At 35.8% G+C, this 24,845-nt stretch overlaps 1 protein-coding gene across 4 annotated transcripts in view; it reads left to right on the top strand.

Moving 5' to 3' along the window:
* Positions 1-10: 10 nt before the first annotated feature.
* The window catches only part of EDRF1 (erythroid differentiation regulatory factor 1), a 60,362-nt gene continuing 35,527 nt past the window's right edge, over positions 11-24,845 (top strand). For 3 of the 4 annotated variants that reach the window (XM_039342781.1, XM_039342534.1, XM_039342620.1), the window contains exons 1-18: positions 11-158; positions 1,008-1,216; positions 4,680-4,746; positions 7,172-7,297; positions 8,456-8,580; positions 9,515-9,671; positions 12,098-12,199; positions 12,471-12,592; positions 13,176-13,287; positions 14,126-14,273; positions 15,009-15,117; positions 16,140-16,251; positions 16,803-17,063; positions 19,879-19,950; positions 20,042-20,192; positions 21,202-21,390; positions 22,133-22,333; positions 23,674-23,892. In XM_039342781.1, the coding sequence (XP_039198715.1) occupies positions 45-158; positions 1,008-1,216; positions 4,680-4,746; positions 7,172-7,297; positions 8,456-8,580; positions 9,515-9,671; positions 12,098-12,199; positions 12,471-12,592; positions 13,176-13,287; positions 14,126-14,273; positions 15,009-15,117; positions 16,140-16,251; positions 16,803-17,063; positions 19,879-19,950; positions 20,042-20,192; positions 21,202-21,390; positions 22,133-22,333; positions 23,674-23,892 (2,596 nt within the window). In that variant the 5' untranslated portion in view covers positions 11-44. The remainder of the gene's footprint in view (positions 159-1,007; positions 1,217-4,679; positions 4,747-7,171; positions 7,298-8,455; positions 8,581-9,514; positions 9,672-12,097; positions 12,200-12,470; positions 12,593-13,175; positions 13,288-14,125; positions 14,274-15,008; positions 15,118-16,139; positions 16,252-16,802; positions 17,064-19,878; positions 19,951-20,041; positions 20,193-21,201; positions 21,391-22,132; positions 22,334-23,673; positions 23,893-24,845) is intronic. The other variant, XM_039342696.1, reaches the window with a different exon arrangement.

The following is a 24,845-nucleotide window of genomic DNA, read 5'->3' on the forward strand; positions in this document are numbered from 1 at the left end:
GGCAACTTGCTGCTCTCTTCGCGGCCGCGAGCTGAGCGAAACGAATGGGAGACCTCTGGGGAGCGGGGGCTGGGGTTTGCCCCAATGAGAGAAACTACCCCGGGACGTCCGAACCCGGGCAAGTGGCGCTGATAGGAGAGCAAGAAGAGCCTAAACAGGTATCTCAGCGCGGCTTTACGGCAGCTGCTAACGTCTTCTCAGGAGTCCCAGGACTCTGTGTTTCTGGTCTGTCTTCCCAGGCGTCCTTTTAGCCCACCAAATGCGAAACCCACAGCTGCCTTCTTTGCGTGGCAGTCGCTTGGACTTTGGGGCCATGTGAATCAACGTAGCGTTTAGTTCCTTTTCACGTGGCAGTTGGGACAGACAGAGGTAAAACCATAACTGTGACACAGAGAAGTTCGTTTTTCTGGGTCTCCTCGCGGACAACCTCTTTCCCCTGGTTAGTTACTGCCGTGGTGTTTATAGTTTTCAGTTGCTTACATAGAGAGGAGGACAAACGGAGTCCTTGTGAAATGGAATTCCTGGGATTCTATAGAAATATCTGGTATATTAGACACAACTACCTTGTGGTTGTAGAGGGGCATCAAAATAGCTTCAGAGCATTTGCTAGTTTTCCTTCTTTTGTGGCAGCAGAAATGTTTCTATTCCTCAAGTGGTATTGAGGATGAAAAAGTCTTCCTCATTACCCCAGTGCCCCTAGGGATGAACTCTGTTACCCAAACTGCTGATAGGTTTAGTTGTCACATATCAAAATTGAAGAAGCTTCTTGGACGAGAAGCAAAACATCTTCGAGGAAAAACAAAGAAAGGCCATTTGCCTTTGAAAAAGCACCTTTGGGATAACCATGACCTGTATGATTGGGAATCTCCGTAGACGTATCAAAACTGAGTAGTTATTTTTGCTTATTCTTTTGAATGTGATCAAATGAGTGAACTATACATATACAGAGTATGTGCAGTTGAACTTTGTAATTCTTTCATTCTTTCATTTTTTTTAATATAATTTAGGGATCTGTGCTGTTGCTTGGTGGCAATGAAATAAAGAGCAGTGCTGTGGTAAAATATTCATCTGCACCACCACAAGCAGCATTTTCCCGTCTTCAAGAAAAGACTGATCTAAAGCTTCCACCTGCTAACTGGTTGCGTGAAAGTGCAAAACTGGGAGCAGCAGGGGCAACTATTCTTGGCAATAGCAAGAAAAGCAAACCATTTTCAAGGTAAATATTCAGAATCTTTTCTATCCCTGTCTTAGTAAAAAATAATAAAATAAATAATAAAAGGCATCTAATGAGTTCTGATTTACAGATAAATTTATGTCAAAGGCGAAATATAGGCTCTAAAGAATTTTGCATCAATTCATTCATTGAAACACACACACACACACACACACACACATGTTGTTAGAAGATTGACAGCAAATGGAAAACTGTTGCAGAAAACGAAGACATATAATTGAGCTTTTAGTAAAGTCCCAATAAAATGGCTGGTTTAAGAACTGATTAATTATAATTCCAAAGTTAATCTTATGAAATAGTGATTTGACATGAAAATTGAATAGAAAAGATGGAAACTGTAGGAGAAGCAACAGTGGGGAACTAGGCCAGAATATTATGGAGGCAGTGTGGAGGAACCCTTGAGATAAAGTAATTTACAGACGGTGAGGAAACCTCTATAAGGTAACTACAGTTTCTGGGAGGAGCATACCTAGGGCTCCCTAAAATTCAGATGCCCATTGGATGGTATAGCAAATATTTTTCTGTACTATATCTCTGTGCTGTTATCTAATGGCTGCTCTACATTTTGCAGCCTAAATGTAGTATATCTACCAACATTCTATTTTTTATATATAATTTTTATTAAAACTTACAAGCAAAATAAAAACAAAACAATGTAAAGATTAAAAAAACAAACAAAGAAAAAGCAAAAAGTGCAAGGAAAAAACCTGAAGAAAAATAGAAAAGGAAGAATAAAGATATAATGCTTCTGAGCAGTTATAAGTACCAATATATTTTAATCTCTCTAAAGTTACATTATTCTGTAACCCTAATTATCAAAACCATAAATTACAAATTCGTTTTTATGCAAGATGTCTGTAAGAGCTTTCAGTCAATTTAGTCTTTTCTCTAATCCAGGAGGCCCCAACCCCCAGGCCTGTTTGAAACTGGGCTGCGGGAGAAATGGGCAAATGCGCATGAGTGTCCTCCGCTCACATGAGTGGAGTTTCATGCGCGAGCACAAGCGCCCTCTGCTGCAGCGCCCTCTGCTTGTGTGAGTGGAAATTTGTGTGCGAGTGTAAGCACCCTCTGCTCACACGTGAAGCTCCATTCGTGTGAGTGGAAGGCATGCACACACAACATTCACACAAATGGAGCTGTGTGTATGTGCGCTTGCCACTCACGTGCTGTCCCCACGCAGAGCCGGGCTGCCAAGTTGGAAAGGTTGGGGACTGCTGGTCTAATCAAAAAAGTCAATTTATGATAAGCCAGTTGGTCTACTGCAGGGGTAGGCAACCTTGGGTCTTTTATGACTTGTGGACTTAAACTCCCAGAATTCCTGAACCAGCCATGCTGGCTCAGGAATTCTGGGAGTTGAAGTCCACAAGTCATAAAAGAGCCAAGGTTGCCTACCCCTGGTCTAGTGGTTAAGGCAACAGACTAGAAAGCAGGAGATTGTAGGTTTTAGTCCTGCCTTGAGTTATTTTGTAAAAATAATACAGGCAGGATACAAATAAATAAAATTTATCTATTTTGGCAAAATCTGTGAACTTCATCAACCATTCATCCATAATGGATAGCATTGAGTCTTTCCATCTGTACATCTTGCCACAGTAATCATATATTGAAGTAATCTTCCATGACTTTTTCTAGCTGTTTTATTCATTAATCTTAAACCTACCTACTCAAATTCTGATGTGAATCCAATCTTCTTTTGATGCATAGGACATTGTGTGCAGAATAAACCAGAGTAATGAATAGGATTAGAAAGGAACAGTTGTATTTTGTACAAGGATTTGGATTTAGCCTATGGTATAAGTACAGAATGATACATTTCTAATCAGCTCTCTCTCTTCCCCCATCCTACCCCTGTGTTCATTACCGTAACTGAGCATATATAAGTATTCCTTGACTTACAACTATTTGTTTAGTGTCAGAAGTTATTGAAAAAAGTGAGTTATGATCAGTTTTCACACGTGTGACCATAGCAGCATCCCAATGGTCACATGATCAGACTTTGGGCACTTGGCAATTGACATATATTTATGATAGTTGCACTGTCCCAGGGTCATGTGATTACCATTTTAACCTTTTTCCAACAAGCAAAGAAAAAATTGGGAAGCCAGATTCACTTAACAACCACATGATTCACTTAGCAACTGCAGTGATTTGCTTAACAATTGTGGCAATAAAAGCTGTAGAATGGGGCAAAACTCATTTAACACCTGCCTTGCTTAATATCAATGGATATTCTTAGTCATCCAGGTCATAGTTATCCCAAAGATGCTTTTTCACAAGGCAACTGGACTTTCTTGTTTTTCTTTAAAGACGTTTTGCTTTGAGCTGAAGAAGCTTCTTGGATGAGAAGCGAAACTTCTTCGAAGTCCAGTTGCCTTGTGAAAAATCACCTTTGGGATAACCTGCCTTGCTTAGCAACAGAAATTTGGAGCTCAATTGTAATCATAACTTGAGAACTATCTGAATCATTTTTATTTGAATTTTTTACTTCTGTTTTCTTTGATAACCCCAAAAATAAGTTTTATATATCGTTAACACATTTTGCTCAGGGGGGAATGAGTGCAAGAAGCCTTTGACCTAAGACCGGTTGTTCATATGACTGCATTTTGGGTGCTCGGTAACACAGGCATGTATTTACAGCCGTTTGCAGCACCATGCAATCATGTGACCATGATTTACAATGTTTTTGCCAGAAACCAGCTTTTACTTCCAATTTGTAGCAAAAAACACCCCATAGAAAACAGTGAGTTCATTTAACGATTTCTGCAAAAGTCTTAAAATTGAGTCTGGTCAAATGGTGACCGGCTTTATAAATGTAATTGTGGACTCAATTACAGTTGTAATTCGATGACTACCTGTACATGTTTGTTTTTCTGAGGAAAAGTAATGGCAATAAATACAGAGTTTTTTAAAAAAAGAAATATTTTTCTGAGGAAAAGGACTGAAATCTCTTCCTCTAAAAATCAATAACAATAATACAGGTGGTTGATTGTGGTTCCCTTTTTTCTTGCTTACAACTGAATTAGTGGTAATGATGGGTTTTCTTAGCATCGCCCTACTCACCCTTACTGCCAGGTGGTCAGAAGGAAGCTGTGGTCTAAATTTCTAATATTTAAACAATTTATAATGTTGTTTAGACATATAATTTGGATCACATTTAAAAGCTATGTATCAATTAAATACTATGGAATGCAAGCCTTTGGCAGTCCTTCATTCTCTTTTGGTTTTAGAAAAGGATAATTCCCTTTTTAGCCAGACTTTTTGAATTAGATTGTGATGAATTTAATACTGGTTTTCAAGTAGTTTCAATTTTAAAAAGTCTGTTAGCTGCTTTGAATGCCTTGGAGATGAAAAGATAGGGTACAAAACTGAAATGTTAAAAGTCGGTGCATTGATTTTGAAAAATAAATGTAATACTTGATTAATTTCATATCTTTATTTAAAATAGTTTTGGCATGGCATATGATTTTATCGACTCAGTTGGAAATGATGTGGATGTTGTATCTGATTCTGAGGTATGTATATTCTTAAGTAACAGTATAGCGTATAATACAAACTTGCTAGACTATTTAATTGATCTTACTACTTTAAAGGGGGAGAGGTTTGTGCTAAAATTATTTTATTACATTTATATTGTATTTATATATTATATTTATTACATTTATATTCCACATATATTTGTATTGGTTATTTTAGTGTTTATTGTGAATTTTGGTTGATATATTGATATAACAATATTGGTTTTAGTCATAAGTCCACACTAAATAACAATTACTGCTACTATTTATCAGCATTAAATGCTTTTAATATTGAGTTAGTCATATTTTACAAAAATAGGGTTGTCTTTTAATAGGATAATTGGCAAAATCTAATTCAAATGTCATGGGTTGAATCCAAAGGTATGTGCAAAATGGATCTCTCTCTAGCAAGCCTAACAATGTATGGCTATAAAAGCTGAGCAGAGAGGCAGCAGAATGTGGTAATGTTGGAGTTGTGTGGATGTGAAAGGAAAGGTGATTTGTGTTTATTTGGGGAACTAAAGAACCTTGAAGTAGCCTAAGGCAAATTTACTATTACTGTTCTCGATAAACAGGGCTCATAAGAGAAGTAGTAGGGAAGGAGCAGAAGTTGTAGTAGGCTAAGAGAAAAGTATATAGTGAACTGTGGAGGTGTTGTCTAGAGGCTAGGTGGGGTTGTGTTGGCTCTCCTGGAGTTTTGGAGCCCACTAACCTGTGGTTATATAAAAGAACCTCTGACAATATCTTTCCATTCAGAGAAGTGGTCCAATCAAATTAAAATGGGGCAATTTATTAATTTCCTATTCAGAGTTTGGAATTTCTTCTGCTACATCCAGTAGTATATATTTTGGTATATATTTTGTTTTGAGTGGAGAGATGAGGTATTGCAGAGAAAAGGATGATCTAAAACTTTGTAGAGATCAGTCTTGACCAGAAGGTAGCCAATGTTCAGGCAAGTCTCACCTCTAAGAGGAGATTGCTTCATAGCTCCACAGATGCTATGATGGAGAAATATTGCCTCCTGACTGCAGTGCCACTAGTTGTATAGAAGTGCTATGGTTTGTTCCATTCCTGAAATTAAAATATTCCTTAAACCTTTGAGAGCTCTCAGTATTTTCTCATGTTGCATATTTTATTATTTTTTTTGTAGTGTTTTTAATAGCAAATTTTAAAATCCTGTTAGGCATATAAAGATGCCAGGCTAATGACTTGTACTATACACTTTGACTATTTCCACCTCCAGTTGGAGATGGCTAAAAACAGTAGTTGCTGATTATGCAGTTTTGCACACTGTCTTCACAAAGACATGTTTTCGCCTTTTCCAAACCAGGAATATAGCCTTAGTTTGCAATAGATTTTGACTTTATTTTTCGTTAGGCCAGATCAAGATAATATATGTCAGTGTTCCCCAACCTTTCCGCCTTTGCGGACTGGGGGATGGGGAGAGGGGATGGTTCTGCATGAGTGGCGTTTGCTTCTTGCAGCTCCATTTGCGCGAGCAGCGCGCACACATGCCCGCTGCTCATACAAATGGAGCTGCACGCACTCACCCACTGCTCATGCAAGTGGAGCTGCATGTGCTCATCTGCCGCTTCCAAGGCCTGGTTCTGAATGGGTCACGGCTTGGTAGTGGGCCATGGCCCAGGTGTTGGGGACCCCTGATACATGTATTTAGATTATTAGTTCCTAAAGTAGGAGTGGATAATTTCTGAGTGAAAAAGAAATGCAGTTTTAGAGTGGACAGAGATGCAAGTCATTGAGTTCAAGCCACATGAAGAGCTGCAATTAACATTTCAAAAACAGAGCCCTGGACTTCAGTGGCCCTCCTGCTAGAGCATTAATCAGGAGAATAACAAACAAAAGCCAAAATGCATACCAAGTATGTTAATACTTTTCTGTTTATACTTCCAGCTTACTACTACTTCTACATAGGAATTTCTTCAAGTCATAATATTTGACAGCATAATATTTAAATAGGCCATGGTTTACAGCTTTTCAGTTTTCCTCTGTTTAATATTCCAGTTGCTAGGATTAGAGAAATATCCAGAATTTGTTAATTTGAACAACATTCTCCTAAGTTGTAGTTAGTATAAAACATAGTTCCTGAATTGTTTTGAAACCAACATTTCTGATTCATGTTTTAAAGTTTATAGGAAATGCAGGGTGATAATTTAATGTTACACCAAACCATAGGATGACTTCCTTAATCAGAATTCACAGAGGTTTTGCTGAATATCTGAACTGTTTTCAAATTTCATTGAAAAGCCTTTCAAAATTTTGATGGTGTTCACAAATGTCAGTAATTTGCTCTAAAACCAATTCATTTCTCTTTTATTATTCCTCTCAAATTTATCTGTATTGAAACTTCTGAGTTGCAGCTCTGCCTAATTCCTTAAAAATATTGTGTTTTCTTATTCTGCAGAATATTAAAAAGCTCCTTAAGATACCTTACAGCAAATCACATGTCAGCATGGCAGTACATCGAATTGGGAGAACGCTTCTTTTGGATGATTTAGACATTCAAGAACTCTTTATGAGATCATCGCAGGTGGTCACAGTTCTATTGTAATATTTTATTTAGTTTGCAGTGTTGCTATTTATCCTTCAATGATATTAACACTTAATGATTCTTGCTAGGAGAGTTGGGACGGTGAAACAATCTGTGGTCTCAGGAGAATTCTAGGGTTAGGATTATTGCAGCCAATTCTGTGCAACATCTATCAATACATTTTGATAAAAGGCACACATCTTCATTTTTTTAGAATTTTGTCTGATGAAGCAATTGAAAGAATTCAAAAGGTCAACTTGTTGTAGGTAATATGTGTTATAATATACTACCTCAACAGCTGGAGGCACTACTGCTTTAATACAGCTAAGAAAAAAATAAGACAAAGCAGAAAAAAGAAAACACTAAAATAGGTGATTGCTAAATAAAATACATTATCTATTTTTGAACAACAAATTAGGCTTTACCTCCTAAGAATCATATTGACCAGTCTTTCTAATGTATAATTAAAGAGGTAATTCATAGGCTAAGGATACATACATTTCAATGAACCACTCCTTAATACCAAATGAACAGATTTCTTAACAGATATAAATTTCAGGGCTGTAAATTAGACCAAAAAACTAAAAATAAAAAAAAAAGGGAAAAGATGGAAAACCATTCGTTTTTAATTTTTTACAGGTAATTCTCAAATTTCTGTTGTTAATTTTGTCCCATTTTATGACCTTTCTTGCCACACTTGAGTAATTGCAGTTATTAAGTTAGTAACACGGTTGTTAATGAATCTGGCATTGACTTTACTTCTCAGAAGGTTGCAAAAAGTGATCCTATGACTCCAGGACACTGCAACTATCATAAAAGTGTCAGTTTTCAAGTGTCTGAATTTTGATCATGTGACCATGGAAATGCTGCAATGGTTGTAAGTGTGAAAAATGATCATAAATCACTTTTTTCAGTGCTGTAACTTTGAACGGTCACTAAGTGAAATGTTGTAAGTCAAGGATACCTATATTACAAAAATAGATGTACTGCCTGAATACCAGGCTGTATGTATTTATATACTGTTGTCAAGAAACCTGGATATGTCAGTGTAGAAACCAGGAACTATGCTTAACTCAAGGGAATGTTTATCTTTTTTTAACCATTAATAAGGTAATTACTATTTATCTTTTTAAGTTCTTATTTTTGTTTGCCATGTAGACTGGAGACTGGACATGGCTGAAAGAATTCTATCAGAGATTAATAGATCAGAAGTGGCAGCGAAAAAAGAAGAGCAAAGAACATTGGTACCACAAAGCTATACTTTCCAAATTTTTATATTACAGGTACCTTTTGGTATTTTTTCCTGGTTTTGTAATTTTATTAAAATTGTTCCTTTGTATTTAGCCTGCACTGTATCTACATCCTAAGCAAAAATCATCATTTCAAAGCTTAGGCAAAATTATATCTCTTTTGTTTCTGAACATTGACTGAGAAAAAAAGAGCAAAATAGAAGCTGATTTTTCCCTCTTGATTTTATAGACCCTCATTTCTCATGGAAAGTCATTCCAAAAGGTTCCCTTCCTTTGGAGAGCTGCAGTTTTCTATAACTAGACAAGAAAATATTAAAGTTTCCATGAACTTGTAGCACTTTGAACCCAGATGTAGTACTAGAAATGTATGGTTTCTATTTAATATTCTTTTCTAAAGTATCTAAAGAAATTGAATTAACAAACTGTCTTAACAGTCTACATCTTGCTACAAAGCTATGTTCATAAGTTTATACTTTTGTAATAGTGAATCCATATGGCTGAATGGCAGCAAATTGCATGCCTGTGAAAATGTATGGCTTTTCTGGTCTAATACTTATTATCAAAAGCACAATGATGAGATCTAGGGACAGGTAACTTATTCAGGAAACTGGGTCCAAAGCAGAAATGGGGCTGAATCCCAAATTATACATATTGACCTGTACAAATTATACCAAAATAGTGTTTCATAGAAAGTAAATAGGTGCTGTCAAAAAATGGCAAATAGACAGAATAATCTGCACAAAAAGACAGCATACATACACATCAAAATGATCAAAACAAAACCTGAGCAACATACTGTATATTCACATACTATTTACTCATCCCTTATCAGATACACCCATAATATTTTTCCATTATCCTTTCCACATATGCTTACTAGTAGCTAGGCATTGTGTTAAACTGAAAAGACTTTTGTAGACTTTTATATCCATGATTTCATTAACATTTTCAGTTTCTCTCTTGACAGTATCAATGGTGATGAAGCTGCTCAACCTGTTCCTAGTTCCAAAGAGCAAAATCAAGAAGAAACAGCAGAAGATGAAACTGATGAACCTAGCAGGGTTTCTTGGCCAGCTCCTTTTGAAATGCCTTCCTCCCTTTCTGAAGATGCAAGATGCAATCAGGTAAATATTGTGTCCTTTCTATCTTAATAGTAGCAGTTGTTTCTTACAGCACCCATTGCCAATGTCTAGTCTGGTGACTGTTAAACCGCAGGGAAAACTTGCAGCTTTCTGCCCTTTTTTATAGGTAGATGGGAGCAAACTACATCTTGTAAGTGAGTGTACAAGAGCTCAGTAGATAGCATGGTGCGGAGAGTGCTCAGGATATCCAGATTATTTATATACATGAGTTTGAGTACAAGTCCTAAATAAACTATTAGACATATTTCAAATTACGCTGTTTGATGTGTTTTGACTGTATTCAGAAGAGATTAAAAAGTGCTTTGGGTAACATGAATATTTGGCAGCTCCCTGGTCATACAAAAAATAAACGAGAGTATGTTTGAGAAAAATACTTAAATTATACTGATACTTTTTTCTGGTGTGATATAAAAATTTAAGGTTTTCTTCCCTGTTTTAAGCTCTGAATAGTGAATGGAGAAGAAATTTGGAAAAATAGATTGCTTAAAACCTATATAAAACCTCATGTCCTTATTTATGTCAGGCCAGTTTTTAATTGTTATTACTTTGCTTCAGATAATCCTATTAATAAGGAAAATCTGTAATTCAATTTTTGTATGTTGTTTAAAAATGTGCCAAATCTCTTTTATATAATCATTGCTTTTACTGCTGATATAGGGTGCTCTTCAAGTAAATTCCTGTTCTTCATATATTCCTGAATCTGTTCCATAAATTTCCTAATCTTTTTATGGTCCATCTTTCTAGGAATTCTGGTGCAAAATGACCTAACAATATGAGATGTACTTTGCAGAAAATATCTGCTTCAGAGTTTTATACCTCAGAGTTTTATACCTTACTTTCAAATATAATTTGTTTACTGATTGACATTATAGATTCTACCTACTCAGCTAAAATTAATTAACTCTATCATTCCTGGCTATTTTATTTATTTATTTTTTTAAATTTGATTTAGCTTTATGTTTTTAATACCTTCACATTTCTAATCTTGCATAAAAGTGTTAGAGCCTTTGAGTTTCTCCCACATTCTTATGCTAGGAGTGTGGTGGCTCATGTGGTTAGGCTGCTAGGTTGGAGGTTAGCAAGCCTGTGTTTGAGACCCGAGTGCTGTTGCTTGGTGGGTTGAGCTGCTGTTATTCGCTCCAGCTTCTTGATGGGGACATGAAAGGAAACTCACACAAACATGCCTGGCCAACGGTGATGAAGGCAAATATATATGTTCCAGGATCCAATCTGGGTCACTCACTGGAACCAGAAGTTTAGTCTTCCAAGCTTTTGGACTCGTGCTAGAGCTAGATCCTCAGAGAACTTCTCTCTGGCAGAGTGTGTGTTTTGGGCTATTCTTTGTGTAACATTTATATAGTGCTTGGTTGTGTGTGCCTTTTTAGTTGTAGCCTATTAAGTAGTTGTCTATGGTATCCTTGTGCTGCCAAGACCTTGCCTCCCCAAGTATTTGATAAGCTGGTGGTAAATCAGTACTCCTGTTGACCGACAATGATGTCACTGGCTAATCCTTTCAACTCAGAAGTGCCTTAGGTGGTGCCTCTGACACAAATGGGATGGGATAGTTGTGCTTTCAATGTTTGCAACAGTTGGCATCTTCCTATTTTTTCAAATTCAGGATGTTTTCCTTTGTCTACCTCTTGATCTTTTTGCACCATTATGTTGTCAAACATTTTCTCTTGCTTTAACTTGCTTATAACATTGCTGAATAAAAACTGCACGGGTAGCCAGATATATGGTAGAACTACTGAAAAGGTGTTGTCAGTCTATAGTGCTTTGGCAAGACTGGAAAAATCTGTAGCCTCTATATGTAGCTCATGAACAATTTAACTTCCAGAAGCCTATGCTCTGGTGGAAAGCCTTTCCCCATTACTCACTCTCTTAAAGGTTTTCTGTGTAGTCCAGCAGTAATTTCTTTTGTTTCCTCTTAAAAAGAAGTCAGTGTTTCTTTTACCATGATTGGGCTCAAAAATTGTGGTAATGAAAAAAAGTTAATAAAACTGAAGGATATTTATAATATAAATGCAAGCAAATATTTTGTCATCCACTGGGAACATTTATAATTTTATTATTGCAAAACATTTAAGTACCCGTTAAGTACGTATGAAAGTCTAGTGTGTAAATAATCTTGCTTGAATTTTATGCAGAAATTGGTAGAATTATATTTTCTGGATAAGACTGCTTATATGAACAAAGAAATTGCAAAGATTTAAAAGGAGATGTTTATAAACAATTTTCATGATGGACTGTTGAAAGGTATCAGTTGAAAAGAACCTAGTAAATATGTATGCTCAGTGAATAAAGTCTTCACAGATCGGTTATCCAATATGCAAAATAGGTACTTTATTAAAAACAGAGTTTATATAATTTCAACAGTAGAATCACTTATGCCCTTGTGCTTTTCACAGGGAAATGTGCCTCTTGAACCCTCATATGTAGTGGGGCATGTGGCCTCAGCCCCCAAAGAACAAAACCTAACTACTTTGTTCAGTGACGGGGAAAGCAGTCAGGTATGATTTTATGTGGAATTTGACCTGAGGAAAATCCCCTTGCTCAGTTTGATTTATAGTGCAGCTAAAGGGGGGGGGATTATTTTTATCAATTTTTTTGTGGCATCTGCCATCTTGATTTTTTATTGTGAAAGTCTAGAATAGCTACCATATATTATATTTTATTTGCGTCTTGTGCATCTTGCTTTTTTTTTAAGTCTGTAAAGCTATGCTACTATTTTATAATAAAGAGAATAAATATTTATACATGGTATGTTCTTCAAATTTAAAGGGTCTTAAAAATGACTTTGTTCGGAACATCTTATGGACATTTGAAGATATTCACATGTTGGTAGGTTCAAATATGCCTATATTTGGAGGAGGAAGATACCCTGCTGTCAGCTTGCGTCTCAGGTGAATAAAGTGAATTAGATAAGATAGCTCGCTGTTGGAAAATGCTACTGTTGTTTTTATTTATAACTTGCTGTTAAAAAGTCACATCAAAAAGTAATTCCTTATTCAATAAGATTAAGTAGTTCCAATAGATAGGAGTCTTTAAAAAAAATCTAATCTATGTTTGTCTATTTTGCAAAAAAAAAAAAAAAATTGTAAAATATTGGTCAAACAGTTTTATATTTTGGGTTGTATTCTGTATATTTCCCATTTTTGGCCTCTGTATTTCACTTGGAATTAATTATTTAATTTTTATGATCTTCTGATTAGTTGATTTTAAAGGACAACCTTAAAATTGCTTCTTGAATTGAAAAGTACATAATGGAAATAAAATTATAAAAATGCTCATTATTCAAAACCACTGTTGAATTCATATCTGTTGCAAATGTTTCCATTTTCCTATTAGTCATGATAGTTAATATTCACAAGGGTATATTGTATTAACCTAGTATTTAATTTGGAATCAACACTTATATTTATATTTTTAATGAGTCCTAACTATGATTTTATTGAAATAACATTAGAACATTTTTTTTATTTTAAGGGATAACAATAAGCCAATTAATGTGCTAACAGGAATTGATTATTGGTTGGACAACTTGATCTGTAATGTTCCAGAACTTGTTATGTGTTTTCATGTCAATGGAATTGTTCAGGTAAGTTTTTAATCAAAATATTCTAATTGCTTTCTTAATCTCAGTCAGCAAAAGAATAAGTCAGAGAGTTAAAGTATACATTTGCTATGATTTTCTCCAATGTGATGTCCCCTTTATATGTTCTGATACAACCTTTGAAGTTCTTAGCTAGCTTAGGTGATTACTGAGAAGAATATTAGTTGAAGAAAATGAAAAGCATCCATTCAAGGAAGGTTTCTATGGCAAATGGATAGCAGCCCATCTGAGATTTTTTTTGTGAATGTTTTTGTAAGCACCTGTTTTATATTCACTTTCAGCAGTACACAAGAACTTACTTTTATGCATGTTAATAACTGTGACTTCTATATTATATCAACCAACTTATCACAAAAAGTTGTGCAAGCTTTTTGGCTTTATGGGTAGTCCTCCACAACCCTAGTGGAACCTGCCCATTACAGTTGCAAGTGGTGAGAACAACAACCCCCACCCCCTGATGCAGCTGTTAAAAAACTCACAGGTCGTTAAATGAAGCATTGAGTGCCTTTTGTGGGAGAGGCACTGCCTGTCCTGGGCCTCTCAAGGCTTCCTGTACCTCCTGAGACTCCCCCTGGCCCACCCACCTCTCAAGGTCCCCACAGGCTTTAGGGGAAGCACTGCAGCATCCCTGTGGTTGGTTGTAAGGGCAAACTACTGCAGGGACCGTAACTTCAGGATTAGGTTGTAAGTAGCTTTGGGGCATCCACCATAGCTTCAAACAGTTGCTAAGGGAGGACTACCTGTATAATGAAACTTTTGCAATCAATACTTCAGATAGTACATTTTTTTCAGTTCTAAAAATTCTTCAAAATTTTTGTTGCAGAAATATGAAATGATTAAGACAGAAGATATACCCAATTTGGAGAAGTCCAATTTCTCTACTAAAGTAGTAAAGGATATTGCCCAAAATATTTTATCTTTCCTGAAATCAAATTGTACAAAAGAAGGACATACATACTGGCTGTTTAAAGGTAAGATTTTTTTAATTTTGTTTTTTAAAGGGCAATTAGCAACATGGCTGTGATTTGGAATGAAATATGGTACAGAAGTCTCACAGTTCTTAGAAAATAAAGAAGATAGTAAAATAGCAATCTCTTTCCCAAAGGTTTCTAAGCACTGGCTGCATTGACAATTCATAGAATGTCTCTTTTTCATTTACCCCAGCATAAAGAGATAGTATTTTGTGCTATTAAATTGGTATTTGCCACTACTGTGATCTTGTGAGCTTTCAGGCTTCCAATGAGGGGGAGTAATAGCAATAGCACTTAGACTTTTATACCACTTTACAGCCCTCCCTAAGCACTTTACAGAGTCAACATGTTGCCCCCAACAGTCTGGGTCCTCATTTTACTGACCTCAGAAGGATGGAAGGCTGAGTCAACCTTTAGCCAGTGAAGATCAAACCTCTGGCAGTTGGCAGAATTAGCCTGCAATACTGCATTCTAACCACTGCACCACCACAGTTCATAATATCTTCATGTGCAAGATGCACGTAACCCAACAGGAAGAAGGTTTCAAATTTTTCAGTTTTGTGTGTTGATTGGAAGACCTTGAGCCATAATAATGATTAGGTAAACTGAAAGCAGAGCAAATCTTACTCATTAGCTTTATATTCTATAATACTATAGAATTATCAACAATTCTGGCTTTTTATTCTTTGGACTTCTAATTTTATCAGACAAACTGGAAAACATTTTTTCTTTCAGCAAGTGGAAGTGATATAGTGAAGTTGTATGATCTCACCACCCTGTGCGAAGAAACAGAAGATAAATACCAAAACCCTTTCACAATGCCAGTAGCAATTCTTCTCTACAAGTAAGTTATTTATATATAACGAGGATTCAAGTCTATATAAAAGGAAGATTGGGTGACCTTTCTCTTACATATGTACACTCAAGACCGTTACCAAAAGTAAAATGTTAATCCTAGTGGCTATGTAAAATGTAATCCTATAGGCACTTGTTTTGATGCAGTGTATAACTTTTAAAAAAGTAATTAAATGGAGTCTGGAATAGGGTTTTATATTGTAGGAGGCAAGAATGCAAGGGGAAAAAGCAAAATATTTTGTTTGAGCAAATTGTTGATTGTTATAATGATAACATACTATCTGAATAGCAACCTATCCTACCCTATAAGTATGTTGAGTAATACTTAATGAAAATTCATTTTCAATTACATCTTATTAAATGATTTATTGCAGTATTTGATCCCAATGTTGAAATATTAGTAAAAGTGCTAATTTGTGTACAAGAAAATTGGAAAATGCACTGTTGAATTTTATTTTAATTTTGTAATCATCTAATACTTGAAGAAATTGACATGAAAAAAATTACTTTATAACCCATGCTGATTTGTCCCACAAGGATAGACAACGTCTTGGGCAAGGGGTGTTTAGTTTAATTATTTTCTCTTTTGAAAGGAAAGGAAACATTGTGCCAACTTTATTTAGCTTGCTTTAGCCAAAGGAAGCAGTGTGGGTCCATTGAAACTAAAGCTAGTCCTGGCAAACTGTTTATAAGAGAATGAAATACCTCATAATCTTTATAGGATTTTTATCAGTTGCCTTCTAAGACAAAAGGGGGTGGGATGTGTGTTTTGTGTTTAAAAGCAAAACTTGTGCTGAAGTATTAGAAAGATAACATTCAAAACAGTAGATGAGTGAAATTCCGAATTAATTTAAAGCATGTAAAAAAGATTGTCTTCAATCACATCAGCATTTTTTGTCCATAAAATATTTACAATGTATTCTTTTCTGACACACATTTAAAATAAAATGTCAGTAGTTATTTGAAATGTGAGAACAACTATTTCTTTTCTGTTTCCTTACTTTTGCTTAGAGTTGCATGCAATATGATGTTGAAAAAAACTCAAAACCGGAAACATTATGGTACTATTAGAACTTTACTCCTTAATTGTGTAAAATTATTGGACAAGGGCAGGCATCCTCAGGTAAGAATTAAATCTGAATTCTGTTGTTTCCATATCTCATGGGCACCCAGTGAAAATATTTTATGTAGACTGGTTAAAATTAAGTATATATTTGATCTCCAATTACAATGGAAGGGTCTTCATGTTTATGCAGCCTCACTGAATTCTAGATTACATATAATGCTAAGTCACTTCAATGAACTTTGGCTGTATACATTCTCTTCATGTGGTTTAAAATAGCTGGGATTTGTTGTATCTGACATATTTAAACCTGGCTTATTTGAATAAAGCACAGCTTAAGTGAACTCAATTTGCCTTTTCAGCTATAACAGTTAAAATACTGGAACCGTGTCTTTGCTGGGGAATTTTGGATTGAAAACTCATTCACGTGTTGCCAAAATAATGTTTAGTGTTATAGGTGAACTTAATGAGTACATCCTATTCTACCGTTTAAAATAATCAAGCATGTTTTAACTATAATTTTACCTTTAAATCCATTTTTAAGATATTTGTAAAAAAAAATTAGCGCTGGGAGACTTTGAATTCTTATTTCTGTCTTTATTTCAAATAAGATTATTGCTTCAGCAAATTACATGCTCTCAGAACTGTTCCAATTAGATGAGCCAAAAAAAGAAGAAAGCAGCGAATTTCCTTTAAATGGCAACTCTGATGAAAGTTATAGTGAAGAAGAAGAAGAAATGCCTGATAGTGATGAAAATGGATTATATAGCACCAGCTCAGATTTTCCAGATGACAGCAAAGCCGTTGCTATAATCAAATCTGTTGGAGAATTGTCAGTACCTGAAAAATATAAATCTACTCATCAAATACGTGTAAGTTTATCCACTGCATTTGAAAAGTCACGTCAGTTAACACTGGGAATTATATTTTATGGTCTCAGTCTAAATATGTGGGATTCCTTTCTGTCAGGATAATTAATATGAGAGAGAAGAAGTTTTCATTTAAAGATTACCTCCATTTCCTTCAGTGGAAATGTGTGCCTGTCAAAAATAGATATCCAAATGATTTATTTCAAATAAATAACTTCATATTATTTTTTTCTGAAGTTCTACATCAGGGCTTTTCAACCTTTCCACCGATTGTACCACTTTTAGGATATGGCAGTATTCGAGTACCACCTAGCAAGGTGTCAAAAACTAGATGACCAAAAAAACAAACAAACCCCATGTTCAAAGTTGCAATTGCACTGAAATGATGACCATTTTTAACACTTATGATCATTGCAGCATGCCCAGGGTCATGTGATTTATATTTGGATGCTTGGCAACTGATTCATATTTATGATGGTCACAGTGTCCCAGGGTCATGTGATCCCTTTTTGCAACCTTTTGACAAGCAAAGTCAATGGGAGGGCTGCTGGTAGCCAAGTACTAAGGCGGGACTTCCCTCCCTCCTTCCCTGCTCCCTCTTCCTCATGCCCAGCTCCTTCTGAAGGAAAAATTTGAAAACCCCCCCCATATTTTCTCTCTTCCATATATTCATTAAACAAGGAAAAGTCTCCAGAGGCAGAAAAGACAAACTGCTGAGTGAACTAGCTTAAAAAAGAATATTCCCCTTTAAGAATTAGCTACTGGCTAGAAAGGAAAGTTGAATGCAGCCAGCACTTAAGGAAGAAAAAAAGTGTAGTAAGTATTGGCTGCCGGCTAAGGCAGCCTCCCCAAATGGCTCCATTCATAAGTAAAGGAATGCTACAGGCAAAATCCATTCAGGAGAAAAATACTTCAAAATTCCTTGCAGCAAAACTTACAGCTAACAATAGCAGAGCAATAGAAGCGAACAGGAGCCAACAGCCATCAGCCAAATAGAAATTGCCAAACACTCCTTAAGAACACAAAGCCCACATTGCACAAATCCCAGAACTTCAAAGTCACAAAAGCACATAAGAATCTTTCCACTCTCCATCTCCCTCCCTCCCTTCCTCCTTTGTGCCTCACCTCCAGCCATTGCTGCCTTTTTTCATTCCTCTTGGAGGGTTACCCCTTCCCCACTGCATTTCTTGCCTGTTTGCTACTGCCAGCACAGGTGGCTGCCACAGCAGTTGTAGATCGGCTCATGGCTGGTCTGCTTGATCTCGTTCCCCCCACCCTCCTCTTCCTTCTTTCCCTTTGGTGCAGCTAGAACTGACTCTGCCTCCTCCCAAGGCTGCTGCTTTTTTTTCTCTCTCTCCCTCTCCCACCCAAACTGCCTCTTTTTATAGCCTCTCCTGTCTCTGCTCCCTCCTCCTTTCTCATGGGGGAGGGTGAGCCAGAAGTGAGCCTGGGGCCTGCACTGGCTCTTTCCTTCCCCCACCACACTTGGCTACGCAGGGCTGCGTACCACCTGCCACTCATTAGTGTACCACAAGTGGTACGCGTGCCACCTGTTGAAAGGCCCTATTCTACATGATAAACTGTCAACATTTTTGGCTGGTTAGAATCTTTTAAACTTATGTTAGATCAATGGTTCTCAACCTTTTTAATGCCGCGATCCCCAACCAGTCGTAAGTCGAGGACTACTCAACCAGTCATAAGTCGAGGACTACTCAACTGGTGCAGCACCATTTGCAGAATGGGACTTTTGGCGGGCTCCAGGGCAGAGACAGCCTGGACAATTCCTATTGGCTTTTGAAAGCCAATAGAATTAGATTCTATTCAAGGGAGTCTATTCTATTGGCTTTCAAAAGCCAATAGAATAAAAGGGAGTAGCATAGCTAAGGAAAAGGGGAAAAAATGGCGGACTGCGTTTTTTGGCGACCTCTGTGAAATGGTCGTTCGACCCCAAATGGGGTCCAGACCCACAGGTTGAGAACCACTGTGTTAGATGAATCAGTTATCCCGTCATCCCTAATCTACCACTAGACTTATTTTTCTTTTTTCTTTCTTAATTCCAAACTTATTTGTTTATTCATGGCTTTTTTAAAAAAAATTGCATGTATCTGTATATCCCCTATTTATAATGTGGATTACATCTATGCATTCTCAAACAATCCCCAAAAAGTCCAACAATATCATTTGACTGTGTATATAGTACCACCACTGCCTCTGGTTGTCTTTGATGAGAGGTTATTCCTTGCAAAGGATCATTGGATAAGTATTATATTCATAGCTTTCTGGAATGACAACAGGGAGTGGGTCATAATTACTTCAGGGGGCGAGGTATTCCAGAGTGGGAGAACTACAACTGAGAAAGTCTACTTATGATTACTGGATTTCCTAACATGTTGGGAGGAGGATTTTATAACATGATCTCTGAACCCATAGATATTAGATGGACAGATTCTACATAAAATAGATAGTCCCTTAGGCCTTCCTGGACTGTTTTCAATATTTAGTGAAAAAAGCAAGTTACATTTCAAATCTCAACAGTTATTTATACATATTAGAAATCACATGATTGTCATTTGTACATAGTTCTCTTTCAAATTCTGTCCTATGTCTGGTGACTTTCTGTCCATATTAAACAGCTCCCTTAATTGTGTGTGTAAAAATCATTGAAAAATAAATCCTGCAGTCAACCATTCTCTTGATTTTATCTTAAGTTTGAAACTGATATGTTCTTTATAAGAATGGCTTCTTTGCTGGTTTTCAATGAAAATATATGCTGAATTCCACTAATTTCATGAAAACTTCTTTTGTCTTTTCTATAAAGCCTAGCTGTGCATTTCCTGTTTGCTATGACACTGAAGAACGGTGCAGACTAGTACTCAGCTATGTTCTTGAAGTAAGTTATATAACAGAAATGTGTTATTTAATAGTTTTTTAATGTGTACCTGTTGGTACAGTATTGAAAAGCTTTTTTCTTTAACAAATAGGGCTTAAAATCGGTTGACAGTAGCATCAAGAAGGAGAGTGATCTTCCTGCAGCAGACCCCAGTATACCTATCCCTTTAAAATACGAAGATGAATCATCAACAGCTGGCCCTGAGTGCCTTGAAAAACAGATGGCCTTGTTTTTAGACAAGAGTAAGTTTGATTTGTTGCATCCTAAATGGCTTTTCATAGATGGTAAAACTTCTTTGTCAAGAAAGTCTTTAACCCCAAATATTGCTTTTTTAATGTATTACTTTGAATTACATGTAAATCTCTGATGTTTTAATGTATTTGTCTACATTGAGTGTATTTATTATGAGACCTTTGCCAATTTTTTCTAGTGGTTAAGGCACCAGGCTAGAAACCTGGAGACACTGAGTTCCAGTCCCATCTTAAGCATGAAAGCCAGTTGGATGACTTTGAGACAGTCACTTTCTCTTAGTCCAAAATATTGGGCCTGAGTGACAAGCTGGCTGGTCAGTTCCTGTTACAATCAATGTATTAATACTCAATTGATTCCCCAAAAAGCAGACCATGCACTTGCAGAAAGATGCCAGGATGAAAAAATTATTATGAGATATTTGAACATCCAGATACTATTTATGTTTACTACTGATGTTAAGTGGTCATAGGCATGTTAATTGCTATGATATATTTTAAGTAAGTGGCTTTTCATAATTCAGTTTGTAGAATATTTGATCTTATACATTTATTGATAAAGTAATAATAGCAATAGCATTTAGACTTATATACCGCTTCTTAGTGCTTTACAGCCCTGTCTAAGGTTACAGAGTCAGCATATTGTCCACAACAATCTGGGTCCTTATTTTACTGACCTCGGAAGGATGGAAGACTGAGTCAACTTTGAACCAGTGAGACTCAGATTGTTAGCAGCTGGCAGTCAGCAGAATTAGCTTGCAATACTGCATTCTAACCACTGCGCCGCCACACAGTGGCAGCACAGATTCTCCATATCTTCATATGCATGTCTTCTAAAATTCATGGCATATATTCAGATTGTTTTTTAGAAATGGAAAAGTAACCAAAAGCTAAAAACAGATTAATTTGAATAAGGAATGTTACCCTGTAATTAGATTTCAAAATGTAATTTGTTTAACTTTTATGTTGAGATTGCTGATCATTATTTCATTTTTCATTCTAGTGGGATCATTCCAGGAAGTTAAACATTCCAGTCAGTCAGGAATGATCCCTGGATCCTGGCAATATAAAATGAAACTTCAACTGATTTTAAAATCTTCAAAGGCTTATTATGTTCTTTCTAACGCTGCTGTCAGTCTTCAGAAGTATGGGAGAGCATTACGGTACATAAGATTAGCTTTACAGTGTTATGGTAAATAGGACTACTTTTATTATATATTTCAGATGTATATTTTTATATCTAATTTAGCACTGATAATTTATTTATAACTGAATATTTTAAGCTGGCTCCTTCAGATACAAAGTATTTTACAGTTTATTTTTTTCTAATATCTTTGGAGATGGTCAGTCACAAGCCAAGCACTTATCAGCAAGAAGATTGGTGAGGTTTCCTCCACCCTCAGCTTCCTGGGGTGTTCAGAACCATCCCAGTTTACCTTTCAATGTAGCAGGGGGATCAGGTTAGGAAATGTACAAATAAAGCATTGAGTTGTAACCCTGATGCATTTTTATTTTCTACAAATGTCTAAGAAAATTCTGGGGATCTTAGAGGTATCGTATTCCATAAATATGATATTAGCAGATGTTGCTTTACTGCATGCTGTCTTCTGACTTGCTTTTTTTTTTTTTAAATCAAATCATTACAAAAGCAAGAGAAGCAAAGAGATTGGCAGCTCACTGGTACCCACCATCATTTTTATCCTGAATATAGAACCAGGCAATTATATTTGCTACTAGCAAAACACTAGTAAACACAACTTGCAATTTATGTAAGTACGTTTGATGTTGGAAGTTAGATACATGGCCTTTTATTTCTTGAATCTGCCGAAAGGTTTGAGGCTAGAATAGTACAATTCTTCATAATGTGGTTTCATACTAATGAGATATTCTAACTTCTAGTTCACCAATATCCTTTCTGATTTTTCCCCAATTAGATGCGTATTGCTGCCTCTTCATGAACATGCTTTCTGAGGTACTCATGTTTCTTTGTCAGAGTTTAACCCTTTGTGGTGATATTCAGTTAATGCTGGCCCAGAATGCAAACAATAGAACTGCATATCTTGAAGAATATAACTTTCAAACAAAAGAAGATCAGGATATACTGCATAGCCTTCATCGAGAGTCTAGCTGTCAAGGTAATTATGACTGCAACCTCTGTGCAACAATATGTCAAACAGCTCTCCAAATCAAAATAGTTAATAAAAGAACTATACTTTTTTCAGCAGCAATATATTGCCCTTAGAATCATTTTGGCAGTAAAATGTCTAGGTCCAGTAAAATGATAGCTGTGCATTTTATTATATAATGCAAGGGCTTTTTATATATATTTTTCTTCAAACAATTTTTAAAGAATTGTTTGAAACTGATCTCTAGCCAATGTCATTATGAGGGACAGGTATACTCCCTGTAATTCCAGAATAATTTGACTATTGATAGTTCTTGTTTAACAGCTTAGTGACTGTTCATATTTATGGTAGTGATGAAAAAATAACTTTACAGCCATTTTTCATATTTATGACTTGGGTTGATTTAAGTTAGGCAACTGCCTAATTTAGTAACCATTCAAAGTTACAACAGTAATGAAAAAATAACTAATCTTTACATTTATGAAATTTGCAGGTCTGTAAACTTATGGAAAGCTGAAATAAGATCATAAACACAATTGTAGTTTCACTTAACTGACTTGCTATTTCCAACTGTGGTCTAAACAAGGACTACCTGTACAGTCAACAGATACAGTTATCTGATACAAAATATTTCGATACAGATATAGTAGTAAGCCAAATGGCTGTAATGATGGTGTATAAATGAGGCTAGTTCAGATTTTTCTAAAATTTGGATGTTCAGTTTCTGATCTGTATTCCAGCTGATAGGTAGCACATTGTAATTAATCTTTTATTTTTTTGCCCATGTCAAATTTATAAATGATAATAGACATTGATTTAGAACTTGAATTTTTATACAGTATTTAAGCTTTCTTTGGTCTAAATGGAAAAAATAGAAGGAGTTGGATACAGCTCTAGGCAACTTTCAAGAACTGAGGTGACTGTGGGTCAGAAGGATTCTGTTGACAGTATTGAAAATTACTGAGAGGTTCAGCAAAACCTAGAGGGACACACCCTCTATATTAATTTATAGTGTACTATGGTCACTGAGTTTGGCCACTATGGCCAAAGATTGGAATGGATCTAAACATACCTTTAACTAGAAATATCTAGAACAGAAATGCAATAGGATGTTTTTGTCTACTTGCTCAGCAATGGATTATTGGCTTAGTTTATACATAATAGCAAATACAAATACAATGTTTTGCATGTACAAATGATACTGAATGTATAACTAATAGCTGATTCCAGAATCCTCCTTAAATAGTTTTTCAATAGCTTATTATGTATTTCTTTGTGTTATGAATTTAATCTAGAAATACCTAAATAGAAAGTATTTGGCAATTTATAATGCTATTTTTTTATTGTAGTATTTTCTTGGGCTACTGACCTGTCTACAGATTTGGAATGCCAGCTTTCGGTCAGCTGCAAATGTTATGAAGCAGCTCATGAAATTTTACTTTTTAGTCATTTAAAAGAGCAGAATCCAGAACAATATACCCAAGTGGTGAAGAGAATGGGCAATATTCAAAATGAAATTGGAGTATTTTATATGAACCAAGCTGCTGCTTTACAAAGTGAAAGAGTAGGCAAGTATATTTATATTTATGTGTGTATTTTAGCCATGGATCTACAATTACCAGAAAACAATCTCAAAAGTAGAAGATGATGTGTTCATTGTGTACAACATACTTGAGAAACTGCTGTGCACAATCTAATTAATTAAGGGTAATTGTAAAACATTGTGAAGTAACTTCCATAAAACTAGATGATACTGATTTAGTATACATATTGCCAGTTTAGGAAAATCATTGAGAATAAGTCAGAGGACTTGATGCTCCTTTGCCTAGCGTTTCTTTCAAATGCCAAGCTGATTTCTCAATCAGGCTACTAGTTGCACATTAGCGGCAGAGAGGAAAAATAAAATTCCTTTTATAATTTTATTTATTTATCTATTTATTAAATGTTTATTGTTGCCAACGGTAAGTCTCGGTTCACAACAGACAGATTAAACTACCTATAAAGAAAACAGTGTAAAATATATAAAATTCATTTTGAAAGATAAAATATTATAAAAAACAAAGATATAAACCCTAGGTGAGAATAACTATAAGAATATAAAAATAACTAGCACAGCAATGAAGCCATCTAAGCAAGTCTTTAGTTCTCTGGGACTCCCAGGGCTGATAGCATACCGAGGTCTTAAGGGCCTTCCGGAATGTTGAAAGAGGTGGAGTTAAACTAAAACTGGGGGAGGTGGAGGAGAATGTTCCATAAGGCCGATGGCAGAGAAGGTTTGTCTCTTGGGACCCTCCAACTGTAGGTCCCTAAATGATGGTACCTGCATCGTGCCTACTCTGCCAGTTTAATAATAGTATTCTTTGCTACCATTTTTTCTTTCAGGAAGAGGACCAAAAGTTTACACTTTCACAGTCAGGGGTAATATTTAAAAGAATCAATACAATTATTGCTTGTAATGGGAAGAAATTAAATCTGAAATAAATAATCCAATTATTTTTGTTATATGCTTTCTCAGTTACTT

The sequence above is a fragment of the Crotalus tigris genome, unplaced genomic scaffold (genome assembly GCF_016545835.1).
Source record: "Crotalus tigris isolate CLP2741 ecotype Arizona unplaced genomic scaffold, ASM1654583v1 scf7180000017536.10889498, whole genome shotgun sequence".
In the NCBI taxonomy this organism is placed as follows: domain Eukaryota; kingdom Metazoa; phylum Chordata; class Lepidosauria; order Squamata; family Viperidae; genus Crotalus; species Crotalus tigris.